Below are 21898 nucleotides of genomic sequence, written 5' to 3'. Positions count from 1 at the left end.
CAAAATACGGAATTAGCTGATCTACAAGCTTACGTGTCGTGACGCATTGTAAGCTTGTAGATCAGCTCTTTCAGATATTTATTTTTATGCATGAAGATCTTTCAACATTGAAACGATTGACAAAATAATTGCGATTATCTAAAATAATTGCAATTCGACGATTATGTAATAACTGTGAAAGGCCTACTGGGGCTTAATGGCCTCCTCCTGTCCCCGTCGCGGGATGGCGTGTTGCTGTTAGAGTGATCTTGCGAGAAGAGTCGAGAGAAGCCGCTGCCGTCCTGGACGGCTCGCTCGTGGGGCAACAGGCCGTCGTCGGGGATCGTGGGACTCGGCGGATCGTAGGACTCCGGCGCCGTCTGACCGACAGACGACGACCGACGATCGGAGTTCATCTGAAAGGGATTGGGGTTGTTGTTGGGACGTCTCGGGGAGGGGCTTCTAGGCGGAGGTTCTTCGGGAGAAGGCGGCCTAAAGGGGGGGGACTGCTGGTGCAAGTGAGGCGCGGCGGCATGGGTGTAGGAGCTCTGGGTGTAGGAACTACTGGAGGAAGCATGGGTGTAGGACGTGCTGGAAGGAGCATTGGTGTAGGAGGTGCTGGAGGGGGCATTGGTGTAGGAGGTGCTGGAGGGAGCATTGGTGTAGGTGCTGGAGGGGGCATTGTTGTAGGTGGTGCTCGAGGGGGCATTGGTGTAAGAGGTGCTGGAGGGAGCATCGGGGTAGGAGCTGGAGGGAGCATTGGTGTAAGAGGTGCTGGAGGGAGCATTGGTGTAGGAGGTGCTGGAGGGAGCATTGGTGTAGGTGGTGCTGGAGGGGGCATTGGTGTAGGAGGTGCTGGAGGGGGCATTGGTGTAGGAGGTGCTGGAGGGGGCATTGGTGTAGGTGGTGCTGGAGGGGGCATTGGTGTAGGAGCTGGAGGGGGCATTGGTGTAGGAGGTGCTGGAGGGAGCCTGAGTGTAGGAGCTGTTGGAAGGAGCATTTGGGTAGGAGCTATTGGAAGGAGCATTAGTGTAGGAGGTGCTGGAAGGAGGTTCAGCAGGATAGGAGGCGGCGACAGAAGACTGAGTAGGTTGAGGAGGAAGAGCATGCTGAGGAGGAGGCTGTGAGGGATCTTGGTGCCGCTCCGACGGAGGTGGGTCATACTGACTGGCATACTTTGGTTGATCCCCGTACGGCCGATCGTAATGCCTGTCTTCGTAGGGGTCGTCGTAAACATCGTACCGATCGGTGTAAGGGGGAGGAACGGGGCCGGGGGCTGGGCCTGGGCCGCTGGGGGCCGGGCCGGGGCCGCTGGCGTAGGGGCGGTCATTGTAGGGGCGCTCGGCATAAGGACGGTCGTCATTATAGGGACGATCGTCATAGTAGCGGGTGTCAAAGGGACGTTCGCCGTAGGGGCGCTCTCTGTAGCGGTCACCATAGGGATCGTCGTGCGGACGTTCCCGTTCCCGATAGGGCCCGCCATATGGATCGTTATAATTGGGCCTGTCCCGCTCATCGTAGGGTCTTCTAGGGTCCATTGTGGATGGGGGGTACCGGCCATAATCGGGACTGTCGGGTCGTTTCTTGAGAATAGACCGAGGCGGCTTGTATTCAGTAACCGGCACAGGCAGCCGCCCGTGGCCGTAGTCGATGCAGGTGCCCCGGCTTGGGTCTACTGGCTCCACCAAGGCCTTCTTGTAGGCGATCATCTGGTTCAGCTCGTCCAGTTCTCTCTTCTTCCTGGCCAGCTCATCCTCCACCATACTAGCCCGCCTCGGCTCCTCCCGGGGCCTCTTCTTGCTCGGCTCTCGCTCGGGGCTGCTGTTGCGTCTTTTCTCCTTGTCGGCCCGGGCCTTGCTTCGCTCCTTGCTCCGACTCCGGCTTCGGCTGCGACTCCTGCTGCGGCTCCTCCTACCACCGCGACTCCTGCTACCGCTCCTGCTACGGCTCCTGGTCCTCCCGTGACTCCGGCTACGGCTCCGGCTACGACTCCTGGTCCTCCGGTGAGACCTGTCCCTGTCTGCTCTGGCCTCTCTGCTCTCTCTGCTCTTGTACCTCGCGCCGTCCTTGTCTTGGTACCACCTGTTGTTCCTGTCGGGGCTGGGGCTGCGCCTCTTCTCCATACCATACACGTAACGTCCAAACTTGTCCCTGGGCGGACTCTTGCTGCGGCCCCTGTAGGCCCGGTTGTGTCCAGGGACGTTCGTTTTGCTGTCCTGTGCCCGCAGGTTTTTAACTACTGCCTTCAGCTTGTCACTCTGTGGTTTGTCCTTACTGCAGAATTGAAACAAACAACCGCAAGTTTATTAATTGGTTCCCTATTTCACTTTGTTTTTCTTTATTAATTTAAAAAAAAATGAGATCAATGCACTTAAAAAAAAACTTAACTTAAAATGAAAAAGAAAAAACTTAACTTAAAATGAAAAAGAAAAAACTTATCTTAAAAAAACTTTAAAAACACTTAACTTAAAAATAAAATCTTAAAAAAACAAAAAAACAACTTAAAAAAAAAACTTTAAAAACACTTAACTTCAAAAAACTTAACTTAAAAATAAAATCTTAAAAAACACAAAAAAGAGAACTTTAAAAATAAAACCTTAAAAAAGTATGTCATTTATTCTAATTGTTGTTATTGCCATTTACGAGCTGCGTTCGCTTCCCGCGTTTGCGCATCTTACTTGTTGTATAGCTATTTTCAAAACAGTATGCAATTTTCGCATAATGTGCAAAATAGCGACGGCAGGTTGAAACTGCTTACATCCGTCTATGACTTTCTGGACATTTCCGCCCGACAGCGACAATATAATAGTTGTTGGTTAAAGACAGAAGTAAAGAGCTTTTGATGTATTGTACAGCAATACATATAAATGGGGCGGCGGTGGTTCAGTGGTAGAGTGTCTGGATGTTAACCGCAAGGTTGCCAGTTCGAACCCGGGCTCCCCCAGAGTTGGTGTCGAAGTGTCCTTGAGCAAGACTCTGAAACCCTAATTGCTCCTGATGTGCTGGTTGGTGCCTTGCATGGTTTCCGCCGCCATCGGTGTGTGAATGGGTGAATGTAATGCACAATCTATGTAAAGCGCCTTGGATAAAGGCGCTATATAAATGCACCATTTACCATTTAAATAAAATAATGGCTTAACACACAAGAGATATTTGTACAATTACGTTTTAGCAACTCACCTAGAGTCTTCAGTGTCCTTGGTATCAGGCTCTTTAGACAGCTTGATGGTCATCTTTAAAGAACACACATTTATGTCAAATGATCCAATTCATTAATTTAAATTTTAATATTTGATTACATTTACTTAGCCCCGCTAGCTACAACAAACAGGTCAGTGATCATTAGGCATGTAACGATATATCGTATATCGATATATATCGATATTAATCCAGACTATATGAATCGATTCATTGAAATAAAAAAATCAATTTTCAAATTTCTTTTTTTAGGGGGGCTAGTGTGTGATGTGAAATATGAGATTTAGTCATATTCCATCATATTCAAGTGCTTTTGGAGAGAAATGATAGTCACTTTCAGTAGTAGAGCACTGTAGAGGGTAGCTGTGTGTCTGTGACTGTGCCCAGGTGATGATGGTCGTTGATGCTCATCAAGGAAGGCAATTATGTTTCTGCACTGTCAAAAGTACTACTTTTGCAATGTAGTTAAATAAAAAATCTCAGGGGGGGGGGGGGGGAAGATAAATTATATAACATTTAAAAAGAAATATATATATATATATATATTTATTTTAATATTGTGAAAAATCGTATCGTGAACCTCATATCGTGATATGAATCGTATCGTGAGTTGAGTGAATCGTTACATGTCTAGTGATCATTATTATCATCTAAACGTGATCAAAGTTATTGTTTTAGTTGTCACCTTTGCTTTTGTGGCTCCCACTCCTCCCAGTTTACGAACAGGGAGAAACACCTTCTCAGTGAAACGTTTGATCCTGATGGCTTGGAGTCCTCCCTCGGCTGTTTCATGCTAGAGGAAACCATGATAAAATATATAGAAATAAAACGCCTGTTTAAATTATCTCAAATACAGCTGTTAAAATCAGTAAAAACATATACCGTACTGAAGAGAACCATAACAGTGGGAAAATATCAAGAGACTGTTGATAGTATTACATATATTGATTGTTAGGGTCTAGTAGGTCGTTGCTAGGGTCTAATATGGGGTTGCTAGGGTTAAATATGTTGTTGCTAGGGTCTAATAAGCAGTATCCAGGCTCCACTGTAGCTAAATGGAGGATGGTGTTCTTGTTCCTAAAAGTATGGACTAGTTAGGGGCCAAGAAACAGGGTGGAATAAAGAAATAGTGTGTGGGGAATGGGGATTATTCCATTAGTGTGATCTAATGTGCCTTAGCGATCCCACAATTATGGTGTTGAGCGATCTTACCGGCACAACACTGAATTCCACCTTCTCGTTGAGTTCTAGTTTCTTCCTTTCAATCACCTCCGTCATGTGGAAGTAGAGCTGGGGATTCTGGGTACACTTGATGTAGCCGGAATCCTCAGCAAACTCAATTACGATACCCTTTGAGAGAAAACACAGCTGTTAATTTTACGCGCTTGACGTTTCAGTTTACAATACCCCATGCTTTTTTAAAATAGGAATAGGAACTAGTGTTGTCCCAATACCATTTTCTTACGAGTACTTAATTTTTTGTCCTCGCCGATACAAGTACCGATACGAGTACTTTTTTTTTGTCTCATAGATTGTCATTTATGCTTGTAGATCGGCTGTTTTTGGCAAATTGCTGCAGTGTTGGGTCAGACTTGCTCCTGTTGCATTCGTTCAGCCTAGTGTCAATTTGATGTTTTGGTACTCGGGTCAAAGTAGCCGATACCAGTATCGGTATCGTAACAACTCTAATAGGAACACTAGGGTTCGAGAGCTCAACAGAGCAGTTCGGGGGTCGTCTGTACATGGGAAGGGATGTGTGTTATCGATCAATCAGTTGCCAGGTCGTATATCGTACGATGTTGACATATCTGCTTATTATAAGCAACTTTGGGCTTGTTTTTCTGTAAAGTTGCATGCAAACGTTTCCTTAAAAACATACGTGTCTTCGTTGTTCTGTGGATTCTTCAAAGGAGTCGGGGAGAATCTCGACGTACGTCGCCCGTTCCTCTTTGGTTTCCCGGTGAGTGGCGATGTTGAACCGCACCTACAGTATGTTAAATCAACTCAGTTTACTGCGATGTTGAACCGCACCTACAGTATGTTAAATCAACTCAGTTTACTGCGATGTTGAACCGCACCTACAGTATGTTAAATCAACTCAGTTTACTGCGATGTTGAACCGCACCTACAGTATGCTAAATCAACTCAGTTTACTGCGATGTTGAACCGCACCTACAGTATGTTAAATCAACTCAGTTTACTGCGATGTTGAACCGCACCTACAGTATGTTAAATCAACTCAGTTTACTGCTATGTTGAACCGTACCTACAGTATGTTAAATCAACTCAGTTTACTGCTATGTTGAACCGCACCTACAGTATGTTAAATCAACTCAGTTTACTGTGATGTTGAACCGCACCTACAGTATGTTAAATCAACTCAGTTTACTGCGATGTTGAACCGCACCTACAGTATGTTAAATCAACTCAGTTTACTGCTATGTTGAACCGCACCTACAGTATGTTAAATCAACTCAGTTTACTGTGATGTTGAACCGCACCTACAGTATGTTAAATCAACTCAGTTTACTGCGATGTTGAACCGCACCTACAGTATGCTAAATCAACTCAGTTTACTGTGATGTTGAACCGCACCTACAGTATGCTAAATCAACTCAGTTTACTGCTATGTTGAACCGCACCTACAGTATGTTAAATCAACTCAGTTTACTGCTATGTTGAACCGCACCTACAGTATGTTAAATCAACTCAGTTTACTGCTATGTTGAACCGCACCTACAGTATGTTAAATCAACTCAGTTTACTGCTATGTTGAACCGCACCTACAGTATGTTAAATCAACTCAGTTTACTGCTATGTTGAACCGCACCTACAGTATGTTAAATCAACTCAGTTTACTGCTATGTTGAACCGCACCTACAGTATGTTAAATCAACTCAGTTTACTGCGATGTTGAACCGCACCTACAGTATGCTAAATCAACTCAGTTTACTGTGATGTTGAACCGCACCTACAGTATGTTAAATCAACTCAGTTTACTGCGATGTTGAACCGCACCTACAGTATGTTAAATCAACTCAGTTTACTGCGATGTTGAACCGCACCTACAGTATGTTAAATCAACTCAGTTTACTGCTATGTTGAACCGCACCTACAGTATGTTAAATCAACTCAGTTTACTGCGATGTTGAACCGCACCTACAGTATGTTAAATCAACTCAGTTTACTGCGATGTTGAACCGCACCTACAGTATGTTAAATCAACTCAGTTTACTGCGATGTTGAACCGCACCTACAGTATGTTAAATCAACTCAGTTTACTGCGATGTTGAACCGCACCTACAGTATGTTAAATCAACTCAGTTTACTGCGATGTTGAACCGCACCTACAGTATGCTAAATCAACTCAGTTTACTGCGATGTTGAACCGCACCTACAGTATGTTAAATCAACTCAGTTTACTGCTATGTTGAACCGCACCTACAGTATGTTAAATCAACTCAGTTTACTGTGATGTTGAACCGCACCTACAGTATGCTAAATCAACTCAGTTTACTGTGATGTTGAACCGCACCTACAGTATGTTAAATCAACTCAGTTTACTTCGATGTTGAACCGCACCTACAGTATGTTAAATCAACTCAGTTTACTTCGATGTTGAACCGCACCTACAGTATGTTAAATCAACTCAGTTAGTTTACTGCTTTACTGTGCGATTCTGATCAGATAAAATGCATAAATAGGAATGGGACGACATGAAAATCACATGTCATGATTATTGTGGGAAAAATAATTGCGATTAGCAATAATATCGCAGTAATTAAAAAATGCTTAAAACTCAGAAAAAAAATTTTCATCACAATAAACGATAATGATGATTACCTATCGTCCCATCCCTATGCATAAACAGATGAAAAATACCAAACTGAAAGTATAACCATCTCCAATTCACATATTGGCCCAATGGCCCAATTCCAACAGAACACAACGGGGGAAAAGGTTGTTCTCTATCCTGTAAACTTGTATAATTAAATGTAACGATACAAATATTGACATCATCAAAAAATAAATTAATACGGTGCTGTAAGTGATATCCTTTTGGATAAAACAAAATGTTTTTTTGTTTGCACGTTTTCAGGTTATTTTGCAGCCAGCATGCACACGCATGCCTGCGCCATATGAGTGTATATTTGGTCCGACAGGAGGGTCTATCGATTACTATCAGAATAGAAAGAATATAGAGCTATTCAACACTTATTTAACAAATAAATATCACTTACAACCCGTATTAATATCAGTACGATATATATCAATCAAAAACCAATATTTATTAAAGAAATCAATATTTTGTAGATAATCTGAAATATAAGTGGGTTCACCTTGTCTCCGACCATCATGGTTGCTATGCAGAGGAGGTCACGTCGCCTAAACGCCAGCTGCTTCTGTTCCCCGGCAACCGTCATGACCAGCCGACCCACGTCTGCGTCTTTGCTCTTCTCCGACTCCTTTGGCTTCTTATCGTCTATGGAGACCTCTTCATTTTCCTTCTTCACCGGCACCGGAAGTATCTTCTCCACATCTGGTTTCACGTCCACCTTTTCCTCTCCCCCCGCCTCTTTCGTTTTCTCCTCGTCTCCTTGGACTTCCATCTTCTCTTGCTTCACTTCAACTGGCTGATAAAAGAAAACACAAATTTGTAAAGACAATCTACAAGCTCACAAAGTGACACATTGTGAGCTTGTAGATTGGCCATTTACTTTTCTTTTTATTAATTTAGAGCAGCCAATTTAAGAACACGCCAATATATTCCTCTGCAGTCCCCACACATTATTTTGTGTTGTCCCTGCTGTTGTATCCTACTGACTCAACTACCAGTGAGGAGCCCCCACCGGGAGGACTCCTCCTCTCACCAACGCTGTACTTGAATCTGCAGTGTACAGATTCAAGTACAGAGTTGCTCGTTACTTAGTTAACTTTGTTTTCAAATATGATGCTTCAACTTCAAGCCTGGGCCGCGGCTCAGTGCTCCAGGCACCTAGGCCAGTAATCCAGCCTGACGGCGTGTCGCGGGTTCGAGTCCCGAGCCTGTCGGCCTTTGCCGCATGTCTTCCTCCTATCTCTATCCCCCTTTCCTGTCTAATTACTGTACCCTATCAATAAAGGCAATAAACGCCCCAAAAAGATCTTTAAAAAAAAATGTAATAATTAATTTATATATATATATATATATAAGCAACTTTGACCACTTGGGGTCACACTTCTCTTTTAATAAAAGCAATGCCACCCATTTCATCTAGCACAATTTGGAATACAGAACCTTTACATGGTAACATAGTGGCATTGTTAATAGCCAGTATGTTTACTAACTAGGGATGTTAAACTCATTGACTGCCAAGGACAAGTTAGACATGTTTTCCAATGGCCCACCTTAAAATATGTTTGAAATAAGTCAGATTGTGCTCTTCACCACTGTATGAATCGCTAGGCGATCGATAAACAGGAAATGAACCGGGAGTGAAAAAGTCTGCCTCCGTCCGCTTAAATGTTTTTTTTAATCCGTGTATCTCTGATTCTCTTCCCAGATTGCGTTTATGATCAAAACAAGCTTTATTGACAGTCCATAACTAAAGCGTCGCTGGTTTGCGGTTACAAAATGTAAGAGGCTTCTGTAGCCTACGGATTAAACAAAATGTATAGTGTTAGCAAAAACATGTATACAAAATAAAGTCTGCATTCATTAGGGCTTTGACGCAAATTCTAAGCATGAAGGCTGTAAATAAATAAATCGATACGACACATCGATAAATGCCCCAACACGTAGACAAGTTTCAGAGGGGTGCGTGTCACGACAAAAAGGACAAAGGATCCAAATGTGTCATGGTGGGCTCCGTTCCAAACCTTTTGCTCCTCAGGGTCTTTGTCGTAGGATTTGGGCATGGCTTTGAGCACCGTACCCTCAAACCTCTCCTTGCTGATTTCATCCATGGAGTCTGGGCATGTGAACTTGAAACCCAGTGGAGTCCACTGCACGCGCGCACACACACACACACACACACACACACACACACACACACACACACACACACACACACACAGTAATGAATATCAATACGATAGTGTGACATCTATTTTTTGTCATTGATTATCTCCAACACATTGAGACCCGAGTCCGATTTTAAAGTTCTCACACTGTCAAAAATGCTCAAAGATAACAGGTGTACAAGCTTGCAGCATGTCCGCTATTTTTGAATAGCCGACGCTCAAATCTAAAACGACTAACATCAATTCACCCACCCTTCCATTTCTCAATCTACGCATCCATCCACCCCATCTATCAAAATGGGTTAACAAAGAAATATGCTAAATCGCTCATTAATCGTAATCTAGGCAAACGTTGCGATATTGATTTGAAGTCGGTTTTGGGGTATTATTAACGAAGTGTTTAGCTTTTTTCGTGCATTAGTTCAAATGCATCCATGCGTACCTTGACCTTAGCAGCAGCCAGCGCGGCGGCCACCTCTGCCTTCTTCTGTTTCTCCTCCTCCTCCCGTTTGAGCTGCTCCGTTTTCCGTTTCCTCTCGTCCTCCATCGCGTTCCTCGCCTCGTCCTCCAGTCTCTTCAGCTCCGCCACGATCTTGTCCTTCTCCATCCTCCGCAGCCTGATGGCTCTCTTCTTCTGCTTCACCTGGAAGACGACACGTTGTGACATTAAGCAGGAACAATGGGGTTCCACCGCGCCTCAAATGTAAAAAATAAATTGAAACATTTGTGCAAATCTTTTAAATATACTTTTTTCTTTTTTCTTTGGTGGTCCCTGGAACAACATATTTTGAGATGGTGGTCGGGGGCCAATTAAATACATATCATGGTGGTCCTTGACGTGATAAAGTTTGAGCATTGCCGATATACAGCAACATGATTTTTGTATTTTTTGTATTTTTTTTGTATTCAGAAAGCTGTTTGACATTTGGTGTTAGCATTATGTTATGCTTTAGCTATTGAAAAAGAGCAGATCTGCTATTTGTTTTTAAATCGAAAAGAACGACTGACATAGAAACAGAAACAGAAAACTGTCAGGATGTAGAAGACATTTTTAGAATCCGATCTCAGGTCAAAATGGGTTAATGGGTTAAAACAATTGCTCACCTCGACCAAGGTGAACTCCACCTCCTTGTCCACGTCCAGGGGACCGAACTCGGTGTCACTGAAGTTCTCGGTGACGTCAAAGGGCAACTCTCCATGTTCGGCACATTTCAGCACGCCTGAGATAGCATTAAACTCTGGCTTTCCCAGAGTTTTCATTGTGGCCTGAAACGACACATTGACTTCGATTACATTCAATCAATCAAGTTACATGGTTTAAGTGGTTGAGGTGAAGTGCCTCAAGACTCTATACCAGTGACTTTTGAAAGTAGCTGATCTATAAGCTAAATGACACGTCACAACAAAATGCAGTGAGCTTGTAGATCGGCCACTTTCTGCAAAAAGGTTTTCACCTTAACATGGATGCTTGGTTTTCCAACTGCAACGGAGCGTGTTCCTGCGCTCCTTGAACCAGGGCTTGGGGAAACCTTTTAAAGATAGATGTACTCCGAACCAATTCTGGTCGGAGAGATATGTGGCCGTATGTGGCCGCTAGAGGCGGGATCAACGCAAGACTGATGACATATTGAAGCTGTGCTACAGCGCAAATGTAAACACAACCTAACAAGACTACAACTCTAATGTAAACACAACCTAACAAGACTACAACTCTAATGTAAACACAACCTAACAAGAGTACAACTCGAAATTATTATGGAGGTATATTTTTGTCCCGCTGCTTCCGGGTTCATCGTTTCAGCTTGAGAGAGAGCCCAGATGCAGGCAGGAGGAGGGAACTTGTGAACTCAATACTGCCGCAATCTGGCAGTCAGGTTAATGCAAATGGGGCCTAGGTGGTTAAACTGAAGTGACATTGATAAATTCCAAATATTATCAGAGTATTCTGAGGCACCCCTGGACTGTCTGGCGTCACTCACGGCACCCACTTTGAGAAACCGAAGATCACTCCCAATCTTCCGCCGTCTGAAAACCCACCTTTTCAGACTACATCATGGCCCATAGCACTTATCCTACCCCCTTAGATAACCCACCTTTTCAGACTCCATCATGGCCCATAGCACTTACCCCACCCCCTTAGATAACATTTCTGTAGACGTAGATAGCATTTGATACAGACTTATAGCATGTTATGTAGACAGCACTATAATTGCTTTGTATGTAGTCATAGCGCGTCATAGTACATGTATACTATAGTATATATGTATAGTTTCATTATATAGATATTCCACTGTTACGTTCTTAGCTTACGCATGTTTCATGATAAATGCTTTTTATGTGATGTATTCCCATGCTTTTTTGTTCTTGCTTAATGTAAGTCGCTCTGGATTAAGTAAATTGTAAATTGTAACCGAGAGTCCTCACCTTCTCTCTCTTCTCCTTGGTGTAGTTGAAGGTGAAAGGGATCTTGGGTCTGATGTTGGCAGCCCTTCTCTTCCCGGTGGCCTTGTCGATCAGCAGGTTGATGAGCACATGGTCGTTCTTCAGCAGCGTGACGCCGCAGTCTCTGTGGTCAAAGGTCACGTTGGTCCTGATGGGGCCGATGTTGGCGAAGATCTGTCCGGGGTAACCCACCATCTTTGGCTTAAAAAAAACACAGCAGGATAATTATGTTCACACGTGCACTGTACGAAATCAAGATGTCTCCGGAAATCTGATATTATCAGCGCTCATGCAATCTGGGAACAACATGGAAACTTTGAATTTTGCCTCTGGGATGTGGATAACAGGATGTTAGCCTTCCTCTTACAGTGGGGCGCTTATGTTTTCATTCCACTATTCCCTAATGTACACATGTTAACTTCTGAGCTGTGCTTTAAAGCTATCTACAGAGGCTACCTGTTTTAGGTGTAATGAGTTTATTAATGAGGTTATTTATTATTTTAGCACTTTGAGATTCTTACAAATGTAAAGTGCATTATGAATAAAATCCATTATTATTATTCCAAGCCGTCATGCCGCGGAAGCATAATACTGCTTCACTGTGTTTTTTTATATGCCATTGTAGGCACTTGGAGCAGGTCAGCACTAGAAGACCTGAGAACATATGGAACATATCTAGGCAGTCATAGAGGTAGGAAGGTGCCAGACCAGTAGGGTCGACGACAGAGTACAGCATCTTGCAATGGGTCTGGTTCACAAGATTCGATACACCACCAAGATACCCATGTACCTATACCTGTCTAAATACTTCCTTAATGTAAACGAAGTCCACACCCACAACACCAGAGGGAGTGCAACAAACCATGTACAACCCAGATTCGGCACAAACAAGGGTCTAAATTATTTTCGCTCCTATGCCACCAAAATGTGGAACGCCCTACCAACAGTCATTGTCTCCACCAGGCCGAAGGCATGGGGGAGAGTATGTTTTGCACTCCGTCCGTCCGTGTGTCCGTCCGTCCGTGTCCGTCCGTCCGTGTGTCCGTCCGTCCGTCCGTGAGCAGCTAATCTCGGCCACCGTTAACCCGGTCCATGCCAAATTTTGCACACACACTCCCTGGATGCCAACGATGAACCTCTGCCCCAAACTTTCCAGAACGGCCTGTTATAGCGCCACCAGGAGGCCGCTTTGTGCAAAACAAGTTTTTGCACAGTACACCTACAGATTTTGTCCAAACATCACGCAAATTGGTACACAGTCTCTCTAGAGCCATTCAACGAAACCGGTCTTTCAGATTTCTCACACTCCATCCTGATTGGTTAAGATTGGCTTCCAAAGTTCACAGGAGTGCTCAGTTTCAAACAAAATGCTGCAAATCATGAACACATTGCGTGATTTCCGTGAAATTGTGCACCCACATTCCCACTAGGCCGAGGACGAAATGCCACATGAACAATTTCAACTCAGCCTCAAGGTGGCGCTATAACTGGCCAAAAAGTGTTTTACCTCTAACTGCACGGATCTGTGGATAACCTGGTGGAGACCTGTGCCCAGAAGGGCACTTTTTCTAGTTAAGACATGTGAATCCCTTGACTCCTTCAAAACCGCTCTCAAAGGGCACCTACGGATGGCTGCAATTCGAAACTGGCCTCTGTAAAATCTGAATCCCCCCACCCCCCCCCCCCCCCCCCTTTTCCCCTCACTGTATATGTATCTTTTCCCTTTTTGCTTCCTATATTATGAATTCCTGTTCTGTTCTTTAACTACATAGAAGTGTCTATTTGTATGTCTCTAAATGTTTTGATGAATTGAACAATGTGGACCCTGTTGTAAACAAGTGTAATGCTTAATTGGGTCATCCACTCACAGTTAACAGTCTTTGTATTGAGTTTGTGCTTGAAATGTACTGTAATTCTACAAACTGTTAATACATTTATCAATCAATCAAACCATTGAGTTTTATTATATAATAATATTTTGTATTGTCCCTGAAGGGATATTCGTCTTCACATGTCTGTTCAACACCAACAAAAAACAACAACACGCAGCATAGAAAACATGTCACCAAGACAACACATAAACATGAGGTCCCCACTGTACACAGAACCATACCAAATTAACCTAACCTAATTAAGCTTTTTTCTACCCCACGGTTCTGTATCTTTGTCCAGATGGCATGAGGTCAAAGAAGCGATACAGGGGATGATTAATATACTTCTAAAACAAGTAGCGGTGTTCTTACCGTGGGTTCTATGATCGTCTGGCTGACAATTCCTTCGTACACCTCTGTGTCCAGAACAAAGGGCTTGTTGTTGAACACCAGAGGCCTGTCCTGGACGGCGGTGGGTCTGTCCGTGGGCGCAGCCGTGGACAGCATGAGGAGCAGGGGCTCGTTGGAGCGCTTGATCCTCACTGCTCTCTTCACCTCCTTCACCTGGACACACACGTTTGTATTACTATACTTGTGAGGACAACATACATTTCATGACAACTTTGGTAACACATTCATAGAGGAAATGCTCACGGTCACGACGGTGAACTCCACTTCCTCGTTCGTGTCCTCGGTGCAGAAGTCCACGTCGCTGAGGTTCTCGGAGACGTTGAAGACCAGCTCGCCGTGTTCCTCCGATTTTATGATCCCTTCATTTATGGTCCCTTCCTGCGACCTTATGTCCTTCAGAGTCAAGAGGACACCCTGGGGAATGCAGAGGGGGGTCAACGTTAAGACACCGAAGTGGCGGTCCAAATGTCAACCCTGACCACACACATGCACCGGTCAATAGAGCACTGGTACTCAATGTGGGGGTTCGGGGGACCCCACGGGGTCCTTGAGGGCGTTTCGGGCAAGTTCATGTAAAGCTTATCAGACGGAACATTAGGCCAGAAGCAGTTGCTTCTGGCGGAGCGTTCAACTGCTTCTGGCGGAACGTTCCCTCACAAGCAGTTAAACTGTTAGTTGAGAACGCTTATGCGTTTTGGCAACGGCCTCCTTAAAAATAAAATAAAACATACCGTCTCTCTCTTCTCTTCGGTGAATTCGAAGGTGGAGGGAATCTTGGGCCTGATGTTGGTGGCTCTCTTCTTCTCGGAGATAATGTCAGTGAGCAGGTTGAGGAGCACCTGGTCGTTCTTCAGCAGAGTGATACCGCTGCAGTCCTTCTTGTCAAAGACCACGTTGGTGCGCAGCGGCCCAATGGTCACGTGCACCTGGCCAGGATACTGCTTCTCTCCTGTCTGGGGACGGCCATGAACACACCCACCATGGATTAACCCACTATGGACGTTCGTCGACTTTTCAAAAATAGCAGACCTACGAGCTATGAGCTTGTAGATCTGCTATTTTTCAATAGCTAAAGCATAACATAATGCTAACACCAAAAGGGGTTCCCGCCCAAAATGGGTTAAAGTATAGACTGATTCCGTACCGGTTTCATGGTCGCAGCCTACGTATTTCCTGTAGGCGGACTCGACGTAGCTGCGGGGGTAAAACCCTCACCAGGCGCACCTCTTCCACTACAGTGAACGGCAGAGTGACTGATGTTAGTTTGCCTCAAACTTTACTCCTTTACCTGCTTTTTTACTAACACTAACATTACAAAGATGCCCAGAACATCGAGATGAACCTGTGTAGTTTATGGCTGCTCCAACAGTAGTGGCAACATAACAAATAAAATAAAACGGAATGTCTAATATCCACCGCGATGGCTGAGACCAGAGCCATTGAGTAATGGTTGAGACAAAGCAGTGAAGAATCCTGCAAGATACATAATTTCAGTCTTACCCAACCCAATCTTTCTGTTTTATGAACACAAGGCTGCTGTATTTTATACCTCATACTAAGCATTTAAAGTATGAGGTATAAAGTACAGCAGCCTTGTGTTAATAAAACAGAAATATTTGGTATTGGGTAAGACTGGCGTTATGTATATTTCACTGCTTTGTCTAACCATTGCTCAATGGCTCTGGTCTCAGCCATCGCGGTGGATATTAGACATTCCGTTTTTTTTTTTTTTTTATGTTGCCACTACTGTTGGAGCAGCCATAAACTACACAGGTTCATCTCGATGTTCTGGGCATCTTTGTAATGTTAGTGTTAGTAAAAAAGCAGGTAAAGGAGTAAAGTTTGAGGCAAACTAACATCAGTCACTCTGCCGTTCACTGTAGTGGAAGAGTGCGCCTGGTGAGGGTTTTACCCCCGCAGCTACGTCGAGTCCGCCTACAGGAAATACGTAGGCTGCGACCATGAGACCCGCTACGGAATCGGTCTATAGAAACTATGTGAAAAGAGATGAGTGGGGAGGGATCCACAGTATTTACCTGAGGCTCATTGATAGGCAGGCTGACCACGCCTTCATAGATCTCCAAGTCAATGTTCTCCGTTCCTCCTGGAGCCACTTTGACATCTGTCGCTATATATTTTTTCTGTTTTTTGTCCGCCTTGTCCTTTGTCCGTCACACACACACACACACACACACACACACACAAGATTAAAAATGCCATTTTGACCATTTTCTGTGAGTGTGGCATTTAGCCTCATCGTAAACCTGACCCTATAAACCTATCCCCTACATTGCCTAACCCTGACCCCGTCTGGAAGGTTTTATTAATTTTAACGCCACTCTTAACATCTTAAACGTCTCACAATGCGACACATTGTGAGCTTGTAGATCTGCAATACTTTGGTACTCTGACAAGTATTTCTACATCGCCGTATTGATACTTTTGGTAGAAAAGAAAAGAAAAAGCGAATACCGAGAGTGTACAAATGGAACCAAATGAACGCTTACGGGTCTATTTGCTTCCAATTGTACACAAATGGATATTTCACGTCTACTTAAGATGACCCCAAACAAGTGAGATCTGAGGTATGAACAGTGAAACTGTTGCCCACACTGACCTTCTCTGAACAGGCAGTGAAGTGAACTCTGACCCCTGGGACCATGGCTTTGGGGTTCCCGAAGAAGGCATCGAAGCTGAACGTGTATCGAAACTGATCTCTGTCTACATCTCTGTCGATGTAGCCGAATGATGGCTGGAGACACCAGACAGACAGACAGGACCACATGTATTCATTGTGACAGACAGACAGGACCACATGTATTCATTGTGACAGACAGACAGACAGGACCACATGCTGTATTCATTGTGACAGGTGATGACGAGGCATTCTAGCCACGTCAACCATATAATAATAGTGTCCCTGTACTGGGTGGGGGGGGGGGGGGGACATTTGCCAAAAATAGCTTGTCCATCGGCTACTTTTTGGCAAAGAGATTAGTTTAGAAAAAGAGTACAATACCTTAATTTCGGAGATAGTTCCAGTGGATCTGCCTGGCGGGGGTCTGTAGCACAGGAATTAAACATCATTTTAGTTTAGTTGTTAGATTAACATGACCTGCTCTAAGGTTCACGTGTTCAACCCATTAAGACCTGGGGCCCATTCTACAAATGCCTTTTAAACATACCGGTAGTTCTTACACTTTCAAGATCTTTCTAAAATGTTCAAAAATAGCAGAATTTAATGCGTCACTTTGTGCCAAGCTTGTATATCTATTTTTGAATAAAATAAAATCTAAAATAACAAGGATGCTTTCCCGGGTTTTAATGGGTTTAAAACAAAATAATGCAAATACGTGTCGATTCTGGTCTAAAAGGATCAACTCCAGCAACCCCCAAAGCACCCACTCGTCGGGAGTCAATACACAGTTAACTTCACATCATGTACAGATTATATAAAACCATACATGAGAAAATAGTTTACTTTACTTTTCAAAGGCCATTTTCCTCAGCAGGCCGATGGGCTTAGCCGGCAGCTTGTTCTCTGGTTCAGCAGGTGGAGACACCGCAGTAGGGGGTGGCATGGTAGGAGGAGTGATGATTTTAGTTACCACCAGCGCAGGAGTGGGGGGCACACTGTCCTTCTTGTCGGGAGCCGAGATCAACGCTTTGATCTGCAAAACAAAAGGCCATGAAACACAAGCACGTGTGGGCCTTTTTTCACTGACAAAAACTAAATAAAAACTATGTTTTTATGTTAGGGAGGGACTAGTAATAGTCACTAGTGGATAAGAGATCCAGTAGAACTACAAGTGATTTTTGTTTGCTTGCGCTCGGGTGTTGCACTTTGAAAATAGCTTGCATGCTGAAAACAGCAGATCTACAAATGTGTCAGCATGCAACCAAGTGTGAAATCAGCCATTACGATGCCATCAAGGCATGCCAAAATACAAGATTTAGTCGACTAAAATATAATGATATTTAGTCAACTAAAACTAGATACGACTAAAACTAAATGGAATTGAATTCAAAAGACTGACTAAAACTAAACTTGCCATCCAGACTGATCCAGTCCAAAAGGCAGACACTCACAGGTCAGGACACAGGGCATCAACTGAAACACTTTAAACGATTCTTTCCTGAAAGTTTCCAAACAATTAAGTTAAGTTGTGCCCACCAAAGCAGACCGTACTCACCCACTCTGGCTGATCAGGTGGAGCGTTGACCATCACCTCATTTGTGCTCTGTAATGTCAAGAAGAATTTCCCATGAGTAAAGCCTGACTAATATTATGATTTGGCAAACATATTTTCACTGGTAATCTGCAATTACGCAGCCTGAGCAAATGTCTCCGGACTTTTAACCACTTTCAAGTGGTGTCCCTATTTTGGACATGTAGTTATTGTGCTAGGTTCATTGCTTATCTTTGAGGCACTCCAATGTTCTCTCTGCACTCTTCTTATGCGACTACATTATGTACCATACCTTGTTGTTCATCGACTAGAGTTCATGTTTAACGCCCAAATTGAAATTGTCCATTATAACGAACCAAGTTTGGCACGCACAAGACATTTGTCTTGTGCGTTTAACATTTGACATATTATAAAAAATAAATAAAAAGGTCTCTTGGTGCCGTGACGCAACAGGAAGTCAGCCTTTAGAGCAGTGGTTCTCAACCAGTGGTCCGGGGACCACCAGTGGTTCTTGAGGGGGTTCCAGGTGGTCACCAGCTAAATGATTGAGTTGGTAACCGAAGATCTAAAATTATTGTTAAACAACTGCATTACCGTACTTAATTTAGAGTCTACAGAATTACAAAATGTAGAAGAATAGTAATTTTGATCAACAGTTGCCCGTTATGTCTCCTATGGTACCAACATCAATACAGTATGGAATAGTGGACATCATCGTATCCAACGACAAACACATATTCTTTAGTTTTGTGTCTGAGAGACTAAATCTGTGTCTAAGTCTGAGAGCTCAAATGCTGAATGAAAAATGGGCCTTGATATGGAAAAGGTTGACAACCACTGCTTTAGAGGCATAACAAATCATCCTCTTCCTTTACCTCTGCCGTCCAGCCAGGTGGGGGGAACGCTGGGGGGGGATACGAGGCGTAGGACAGCGGCGGCGGCACGCCCACATGCGGAGGTGGCATTCCTAGCGGTACCACCGGGGGAGGCATACCCGGGGGGGGTCCCCCCGGTGGTGGCACCGCTGGGGGCATACCCGGGGGGGGTACTCCCAGCGGTGGCACTGCTGGGGGCGGTATGCCTGGTGGTGGCACCGCTGGGGGCATACCCGGAGGGGCAAACCCCGGGGGCGGGACAGACACCGTGGGAGGCGGTGGGAGCGCCGGGGGAGGTTCTGCGTACGGAGGAGCGCCGTAGTACGGATCCAGTGGAGGGAGATCGGGGGGGCCGTAGAACGCGTCCGGACCCAGAGGGCCGTAGTCGTAGCCCGGCCCCCAGCCGCCCGGAGGCGTCGGCGGCCTCCCCGGTCCCCACGGTCCCCCTGGGGGGCCCCACGGGTTGTCCGGGCCCCAGCCGCCATCAGGGCCCCAGTCACCTTGAGGAGGCATCCAACCTGGAGGAGGCAAGAACAGTCAACTCAGAGGGTCCACATTGTCCAACTTTGAAACTCCTTTGAAATGCGTGCATGCATGTTTTTTTTCTGACCAGGCGTTCTAAACCTTTTTCCCTTTAAATAAAGGGCCATTTGTACATTTACTGTATATAGCACCTTTAACCAAGGCGTTTTACATAGATCTCTTGTGCATTACATTTGTCCCATTCACACACACACATTCATATACCGATGGCGGAGGAAACCATGCAAGGCACCAACCTGCTCATCGGGAATAGGTGTTTAGAGTCTTGCTCAAGGACACTTGGACACCAACTCTGGGGCAGCCCTGGATCGAACTGGGAACATTCCGGTTCCCAACTCTACGCCTGTGTTTTATGCCGTTTTATCCCTGACCCCAATTCACACTGCAAAATCCGCAGTGTTCATTTAACTATGAGAGGGTACAAATATTAAACTTTGGGAGAGGAGCACCAGTCTTTTCAGATCCTCCTAATTATGTCTGATTTACAACCCGACTGATTGAATCTTTGACAACCATGAGAAGTCGATAGCCTATTTATGTTGTCTCAGGTAACGTGCAGGTTATAACACTGGTGACCAGTGTTATAACCTGCACGTTAAGAGACCAGTGACTGGAGGATACTTGAGGATACTTTACATAAGACTGGACCTGCTGATTTGTGTACACTACTATTATGTACACTACACACACGCGCACACACACACACACACACACACACACACACACACACAATATTGCACTTTATTTTATTTATAATTGGGTTGTTATTTTGTTTGTATGACAGCAGGTATGTGACAGTTATGCTACATGCCTGCCTGTCAATTGTGGAGCAATAGAAAGCTCCTGTTGTAAAGGGATGTTGTGTTGTGTATTTTATATTTGTGTTTTATTCATGGATTGTTTCTTATTGTTTGGACTCAATGTTTTTTATGTCAATAAAGTAACTAACTAAACTATGTTGTGAACATGCACTCGGGGCTCCTTGCAAAAGAGAGCATGCTTCCATGATTAAATAAAGGTCAATACAAATGAAATATACTTTTTTATATACTTGAGATGATTTTTGAAGATATTTTGAAACGATATAAAAATAAATTAATAAATTAAGGGACCCATAAAAATGTGTCAGCGACCCACAAATGGATCCCGGCCAGTGCAGTGTGACCTACCTGGACCTGGTCCTCTCCAGTCCGGAGGAGGTGGAGGGCCCCGCGGCCCCCATTCCCCGGGCATCGGCCCAGAGTCCCAGAAAGGCGGCGGGCCATCGCCGGCCCACGGTGGCGCTCCTCCGCCTCGGAACATCACCAGTCAGCACAACACTGGAGCAGCAGCAGCTAACTGTAGCTACCTTCACCACCACCGTTCACATTGACTGTAGAGAACACAGCAGCAGCTAACTGTAGCTACCTTCACCACCACCGTTCACATTGACTGTAGAGAACACAGCAGCAGCGAGCTAGCCGGCTAGCTAAACAAATAGCAGGCTGGGCTAGCTTTCTTTCAAGCAATTCTTCTATCCGTCTATCGACAGATATAAGTGTATAAAAACATTAAGCCCGGAGTTTACACTTATATGTTTGTTAAGCACAAAAAGCACTTGCTTGTGCTCGTAGTTTTCTACACAGACTAGGCTGTGATATATATTAATTATTATAAATCTATGCTGTGTGTGCAGTGTGGACATTTAACCATAGCACTTCCTGTCCGTTCTTCTTCTCGCTAACGTTGTGTTTACAGTAGGTGCATACCGCCGCCTACTACTGTACAGCTGGAGTATGTGTAGTAGGAGGACGATTGATTGAATACTATTTTCATTATAGTGGTTCTCAAACTTTTTTCATGTCAAGGACCCTAAATTGACACTTATTATATTGAAAATATATTCCAGGGAAACTGTTAATAAATCAATCAATCAATCAATCAATCAACCATTTTAATTTCAAGGAGCCCCGGGTTGACATGTATGCAGGCGCTATGAACCCCCATTTAATGGCATTTCTATCTCTGGGATGAGGGATCCCAATTTGTATTGTAAAATCAATGTTCACTTAATTTACCTCTGAGAGTGAACAAATGTGGTTCCATTTGTACACATACAGGTCCATTTGGTTCCTAACTATCTATAACCCCACTTTGAGAACCACTGCTTTATAAATAGGCTACTTTGGAAAATAAAACTAAAAACAGGTACAGATTCAAAAGGATAGTCCAAGAAAGTCCAATTCAATTCATCTAAAATTTTAAAGACAGAAAAAGAGAAAATACAATAAGCACAAGCCTCATATAAACGGGTATCAAAAAGAAAAAATAAATACAAAATATGAGTAGGGCCTACATGGATTAATAGACCACTTCCATAGACTGATTAATTACTTTGCTCACATCA

The 21898-nt window shown here is 44.2% G+C and overlaps 1 protein-coding gene across 1 annotated transcript in view; it reads right to left on the bottom strand.

The window, feature by feature from the left end:
• The window catches only part of LOC310865361 (uncharacterized protein), a 36373-nt gene extending 15174 nt beyond the window's left edge, over positions 1-21199 (bottom strand). Inside the window, exons 1-21 of the mRNA XM_083774450.1 lie at positions 20920-21199; positions 20682-20860; positions 18970-19487; positions 18098-18145; positions 17391-17575; positions 16924-16966; positions 16522-16656; positions 15941-16066; positions 14636-14857; positions 14148-14318; positions 13866-14057; positions 11605-11823; positions 10285-10446; positions 9623-9823; positions 9037-9162; positions 7518-7811; positions 5057-5161; positions 4390-4527; positions 3863-3970; positions 3160-3212; positions 188-2253 (exon numbers count right to left, since the gene is read on the bottom strand). Of these exons, the coding sequence (XP_083630576.1) occupies positions 188-2253; positions 3160-3212; positions 3863-3970; positions 4390-4527; positions 5057-5161; positions 7518-7811; positions 9037-9162; positions 9623-9823; positions 10285-10446; positions 11605-11823; positions 13866-14057; positions 14148-14318; positions 14636-14857; positions 15941-16066; positions 16522-16656; positions 16924-16966; positions 17391-17575; positions 18098-18145; positions 18970-19487; positions 20682-20814 (5245 nt within the window). The 5' untranslated portion in view covers positions 20815-20860; positions 20920-21199. The remainder of the gene's footprint in view (positions 1-187; positions 2254-3159; positions 3213-3862; positions 3971-4389; positions 4528-5056; positions 5162-7517; positions 7812-9036; positions 9163-9622; positions 9824-10284; positions 10447-11604; positions 11824-13865; positions 14058-14147; positions 14319-14635; positions 14858-15940; positions 16067-16521; positions 16657-16923; positions 16967-17390; positions 17576-18097; positions 18146-18969; positions 19488-20681; positions 20861-20919) is intronic.
• Between the last annotated feature and the right edge of the window lie 699 nt (positions 21200-21898).

Source organism: Protomyctophum parallelum (genome assembly GCF_964188405.1).
Source record: "Protomyctophum parallelum genome assembly, chromosome: 10".
NCBI lineage: Eukaryota > Metazoa > Chordata > Actinopteri > Myctophiformes > Myctophidae > Protomyctophum > Protomyctophum parallelum.
This window is presented reverse-complemented; position numbering and strand designations above follow the sequence as displayed.